Here is a 6,420-nt window from a genome sequence, read left to right as displayed (position 1 = left end):
TGCACAGTTACTGTGGATTTTGTTAAGCTACCACTAATTTAGATAAACCTGAGAAAGCTCAAAATGTCAAGTAACACTGTTTCCATCATCACTTACCCAATGGCACTATTAATCACAAAGAAATATAGTTCAATTATCTATATGAAAGTCACATACAATATAAAAATAAACGTTTTTGCAAAAGCAGTTAAACATAATACAAGTCAATTTCACAAATGTTGATATGTAACATATATTCACCTTCATATGAATTTGGAATTATGTATAATACAATGTACAATAGAATAAAAACTGTAACAGAATACAGCAGCCAAATATACAGTTTCACCATAAACCTTGGGTTTCACGTCATCAGTTGAGCAAAGATAAAAGGTTAAAACCAATAGCAGTTTTGAACTTCTTGGTAGTGTGTTATTTTAAAAACTTCACGTTACAGAAATTAATGCTATACTATTTCATTTACAAACAAGCACAAACATTTAAGAATTGAGTAAGGGATTGCAACCAGCTGCTTTTTTCCCCCCTCTGGCTCCCTAAAGCTTTTCCTTAAATTCTACTTCTGTATCTATAATGCCCATCCCACTAGAATTCTGAAGACATCAAATTCCAATGTAATAAAAGCCTTTTGCCTATAAAAGTGGATGTACTAAACATACCTAGTAGCACAAGTCTAAATTTCCCAAAAGAAGGAAATACCAACTTATTTGTAAAATATGTAAAAAATAGATAATATAGAACCAACCTATTTTATATTCATTATTTTATGACAGGCTGCTTCCAAACCATGGCTACACCCAAATAATTCTAAATTATAAGGTGAACATGCCAACACATCTCTAGGGAAGTCAATTACTTGCAGCAGGAAACAAGTGTCTGTATTTTAGAGCAAAGAAAAAAAAAGATGAAGGAAAGAAAGAAAGAAAGAAAGAAAGAAAGAAAGAAAGAAAGAAAGAAAGAAAGAAAAAGACCCTAAAGCCTCATACACTTCAAAATACTGGTATCTTAAAAGTATTGTAATATACAACTCTCACTTATTTATGTACTATATACTTTGTAAAATACAACAGATGATCTGTTAATGTTATACATTGCAATAAATATATTGTACATCACTATGTTGTATCTTTCAAGAAGCTTTTTCAACTGTACAACTGAAGGACTGTGAGTTACAACAATAAATACCATAATGATAGATACGATTTGACCAGCAAAGTAAAAGTTTTCACAGATCTTAACAAATATCTTACTTTGGTTACTGACAACTGTAGTACCCACGACAGCTCAATGTCCAGTCTGAGCAGATGAGGAAAAATGAGAGGTCACAGTCCCAGATGATAATTGATAAACCGTACAAGAACATCTAGCCAGAGACTGGAGCGTCCTGGAAAACAGATTAGCGAATTTCACGTCCTGCTGGATGCCTAGTTTTCATGCTTCATCATATTCCCTAATGCCCCAACAAATGGGCGTCATCTAACCTTTGTCACCCGTGAAACGTTGATACAAAAGGGTCAAGAGCCCTACGACTGACCAAGTCACAAGGTCATGGTTTTCATTAAGAATGTGGACTTGTTTGCTATATTTTACTAGCTGAGGATTTTATGCCTTCCATGTAAACACAAATTGAGGTCCAAAGACTCAAAGATATCAATGCGCAAGTAACAGAAACTTTGAACTTGACATGACATATATGTTGGTAGTACAGAATTTAGCCAGCTGCCAGATCCTATGATTGAAGCTGTTCTTTCATTTAACTGACAAGAGAATTTTGCATTTACTATCAAAATGGTTACTTGTATCTTCTTCACACGGCAAGAATCAGCTTCTCAGCCAACACGTCACTCCTGACTTTCTGTGCACTTTCACTACCAGCATAAATCTTCTCAGAGATTTCTTTTGGCTTGGAAGAAGTTGGCAAGAAGGTTCTTGCTACTATTTGGCATCGAGTCACATTTCCTCATTGTCCACTGTGTGATGGACGACGCTATCGAAGAAATACTTTGAAGAAAATATGTCAAGTAGTAAAAGGGCATTTGTAGATAAGGTCTTTCTCCTCTCTGCACGCACATTCCCAAAGAATGTTCCCTGAAACCTGAAACAAGAAACTTAGCACTCTAATTCAGGCTAGGTGTCCTAAGACCTAATGGGAAAAACACTGAAGTGTGTCAATAGTAGATTTATGTAGCATTACACTGTGAGCTCAAGTATGGTACAGACTCTCGCAATTCCATCTTGATTAGTTCGGTAATTTTGATCTTGTCTTACTTAACATGTTTGAAGAGGTCAATATAATAGCCGTGTATTTTAGATTTTGTGCTTGAGGATTCTAAAGCAAGGTTGTCTATAATCCTTCTCCTGTAAGAATTTTGCTAATCCTCTCTCTTATCAAAATGAGGTGTACAAGGTTTCTACTTGATTGTGTTGGGATACTTATAAATTAAGCCTGAAAATGTAAGTACAAGTGTTTAGGAACGCAGGCCGCAGTTTTTCTTCTTTGATCTTACTGGCTGGAAATCTGGTTACCTGAAGCAACAGAGAAGGTCTTGGAAAGCTTCAATCCACCGGGGAATTTCATAAACTTACATCAAGCCCCAAATTCCCCATCATTATGTGGTTCAGATTCTTTCTGGCTTTAACATATAGCGCTGCACAGCTTTTCTTACAAGGGGTTTTCAAATGAGCTAGTTCACTGGTGCAAACTCTGGCAGTAGCTTTTGCCTGGCTGGATTTCACAACCCAAAAATCTTGTGACATTGGATTTGCTGTTTGGGGCAATTATACTATCTCCTAATTCTCACTACATAAATTTGACAATTTTGGTGGCTATCAATTAATAGCCATTGAAAAGTTTTAGAGTATTTGCAATTAATTGCCACCGCCTCTCCCCCCGCCAAAAAACTTAACCAATTTTCTTTGTGTGGAACTGGCGCCTTCTACAGACCGCTTTTCAGCACTTTGGGGCAGCAGGTGCTTTGATTTGTCTGTGTCACCGTGTCACTGTCTCTCTATTTTCTTTTTCAACAGCAGGATGTAAGATTCATTAAACTCCTGCAGTCTTTCATTATATTAACATAAGCGGTACAAACTCTGCCTTTTTCTCTTTCCAGCATTTCATTTAATGTTTTCAAGCACTTTGAAAAAAAAAACCAAAAAGAACCTCTTCCATGGTGATTTGAATTTAAAATAAAGTTCTTATACTAAAATGCTTTCTCCCAACTCTACGTTACTGCATACATTGGACAGTAAACTTGTAAGCTGTGCTTTGTAAATGCCTGACAGCTGCTCATCTTCTGAAAATACTCCTCTGCCCAACACCCCCCCACTTGCTAACATCTGCTCTACTTCACTTCAATTTTGGTCTGCAGTTTATCTGTGACTTCTGAAACCGTTTTTTATAGATGTGACTGAGCACTGGTTTTGGAACAGAGTCTCAAGGCTTTACACGGCAGTGGCGTAAGTAAACGCTCTTCATCACTGGAGGTCTAAGAGTTCATGCTATTGACAACAAGGAAAACATGCAGTTCAATGGTCTTGAATGCATTTTACCAGCAGAATAGTATTTGCTGGCTTCTCCCATTAAACATCTGACACCCAACACACACTGAATCGTTTTCTAGAAACAGCAGGAAAATATTCCCTTTTCAAGATTTTAAATCCTTTTGACTCTTTCTATTCAGCCCCAAAGAAGCTCAGTGAGCTACACCAGACAAGACATCCAGGAAGATCTGTTCAGCTGGTAGTGAATGAATGACGTTCAGTGCTTTGCTATGCTAGGTTAGATGTTTCTGAGAATATAGTTCAATTTCTTCCTATCACGGATTGTTAAAGACAACAAATCACAAACTCAAGTTTCAAATGGCTCCGAGGTTTGATGAAGAAATTATTCATGTGGAAATAGCTCTGGTCCTCATGTGCATATACACTTTAAACAGAAGAGCCTGTAAATTTAGAGGCAGAGAGATAGTGTCTAACTAGGTATTCAGTTTTATTAAACACACTTCTAATCAGAAATAAAGGAGACTGAATGCAAACCCAAACTGGGTGTGGATGTGAACATTTCTTCACACAATCTACCTGGGGTTTTGCATGTTTTGAACATTATGGAAACTTCAATTGCATGGGGGAGGGATTGGGGTGGAAGGAGCAATTACTTGGTTCTGGTTAAGCATCCTACCATGTTACAAAAGTGAGGTGTTTGGAATTCTTGCGTCTTCACAAGCTGGTATCTCCATTCTGCTTGAACTCTGACAAAATATTGAGGGTCATGTCTTCACTCTTAGATTGCAAGTTTGCTTCACTTCTTCTCGAAGCTTTCCTGGTCGCCCGGGACAGTCTCCTCCTGAAAGTGTCTCCTGCCAAGAAATAGAGAATGGGGTCCACACAACTGTTGAGACTTGCCAGACCTCTGGTCACCTGGTAAGTGGCATATACCCTATCATTGAAAGCGCACATTTCTGGAGTCTGAAAATCCAGCCGGGCCCTCAAGTTCATGGTTTTCATTACATGGAAAGGGATGTAAGACACAGCAAAAACAGTGAGTACAATAATGACCAGGTAAATGGATTTCCTCCTCAAGGGCGAGTTGTCCAAGTCCTTGTAAATCAAAGCCCTCACAATTAACCCGTAACAGCCCAGGATCAGCACCAAGGGCACACAGAACATGGCCACAGTGGTACACATGCTGTAGATGAAGTAACTTCGCAGGTACTCATCTGAGGTGGTGTCGTAGCAGGTGACGGTTTTGTTCTTCCGAATTCCAATGCCGGAGTAGAAGAGGATGGGGGAGATGGCCACCACCACGATGAGCCACACCAGCACGCTGATGTAGATGGCGTTCTTCTTCTTGAGCCTGCCCAGAGACTTGAGCGGGTACACCACGCCGCTGTACCTGTGCGCGCTGATACACGTCAGGAACAAGATGCTGCCGTACAAGTTTACATGGAAGATGAACCGCTGCAGTTTGCACATGGCATCCCCGAAGATCCAGTCGGTCTTGTTGAAGTAGTAGAAGATAAGGGCTGGCAGGGTCAGCACGTACAAGAAGTCGGCCAACGCCAAGTTGAACATGTACACGGAGATCCCGCTCCACGGCTTCATATGGAAAACGAACATCCAGATGGCCACGCTGTTGCCCAGGAAGCCAATGATGAACACCAAGATGTAGACAGCCGGCAGGTAGTAGAACTGGAAGCCCGTCTTGGTCAGGGCACATCTGAAGGAAGCGGCCACCGCGGCGGTGGAAGTCACTGTGCTGTTCCCCCAAGGTGAGCCCGCGCCAGCCAGAAAGGCAGGGTCCGTCCCGTTGGGGACAGCTGGCCACTGCACCTCAGTCATTCTCTCCTTTCCGATTTAGGCAGCAGCTCCAAGGGACAAACGGCGACAAGAAGGCGGCGGAAGCAGGGGGCACAGAGCGCATCGGTGGAAAGGGCAAGCAGAAGGGCGCGTGCACTGGCGCCTGGGATGCCCGCGAGAGAGGGGGCACGCGGGGGCTCGACCACGTCGGCTGCGGGCCATGAAATCCGCTTGGGGTGGCGACCGAACCGGGCTGCCAGGCGGGACGGCAACTTCCCGGTCGGACTGGCGGCGCTGCGGTTACACAACAGGGCGCGAAGGGCACCGCCGCTGACAACTTTCCGACTGCGCTTTCCTGAGGGGCCGCGGGTCCGCGCTGCAGAGCGCGCCCGAGAGGCAGCAAGGTCAAGGCAAACTCGCTCGTCCGCGCTCGGGCACGGGGCAGGCGCTCCCCAGCCTTTTCCTCCCAAAGATCAACTTCGTCTAGGCATATTTCTGCCTACCTTAGAAGAAAGCAGTTCGGCTTTTCCCGGCGCCTCGCGGAGGACTCCGTCCACAGCCCGAGCCCATGCGCTCAGCCTCTCGGGGCCATGGGCACGCGTGGGGCCGCCGACCCGAGCGCTCGGGGTGGGCCTCCTGCGGGCCGTCCGTGCTGCTCAGGGGCCCTTCCCGAGGCCCGCCTCGGTCCCGAGTGCCGGAGGCAGGCGGGAGCGCGGAGCTCCCGGCGAGGGTGGGCGGAGTTTGGGCACCGGGGCAGTCCGCTCTCCGCGGGGAGGCGAGGGGCGTGCCTGTGCCCGGCCCTGCCAGCGGCCCGCCGGCGCTCTCCGGGCGCCCAGAGGCGTCTGCGAGGGTGGAGGTCCTCGCCGGGCCTTGGGTCGCTCAGCCAGTGCCCCGCCGCAGCAGCTCCCGGAGTTGGCGGCGACAGCAAGGGGTGCGCGCTGGGCAGGGGTGGCTGCGGGCGAGCGATTGGCCCGGGAACGCTCTCAGGCTCTTCCGCCGGCTATCTCGGCAAAGTGAAGTTGCTGACACACACGAAAGCCCGGCGACGGCACCGAGCCTTCTGCGCGTAATCCCAGAGCCCAGCGCAAGTCTCCAGGGTCCCCCACCCCAGTAGCGCGCCAGGTGTTG

The 6,420-nt window shown here is 45.3% G+C and overlaps 1 protein-coding gene across 1 annotated transcript; it reads right to left on the bottom strand.

Moving 5' to 3' along the window:
• Positions 1–3,036: 3,036 nt before the first annotated feature.
• P2RY1 (purinergic receptor P2Y1) lies at positions 3,037–6,132 on the bottom strand. Its single transcript, XM_004598089.2, has 2 exons — positions 4,175–6,132; positions 3,037–3,495 (listed from the first exon to the last, which is right to left on the bottom strand). The coding sequence occupies exon 1, from the start codon at positions 5,332–5,334 to the stop codon at positions 4,213–4,215; it is 1,122 nt and encodes a 373-aa protein (XP_004598146.2). The 5' UTR covers positions 5,335–6,132; the 3' UTR covers positions 3,037–3,495; positions 4,175–4,212.
• Between the last annotated feature and the right edge of the window lie 288 nt (positions 6,133–6,420).

This window comes from Ochotona princeps, chromosome 3 (genome assembly GCF_030435755.1).
Source record: "Ochotona princeps isolate mOchPri1 chromosome 3, mOchPri1.hap1, whole genome shotgun sequence".
In the NCBI taxonomy this organism is placed as follows: domain Eukaryota; kingdom Metazoa; phylum Chordata; class Mammalia; order Lagomorpha; family Ochotonidae; genus Ochotona; species Ochotona princeps.
This window is presented reverse-complemented; position numbering and strand designations above follow the sequence as displayed.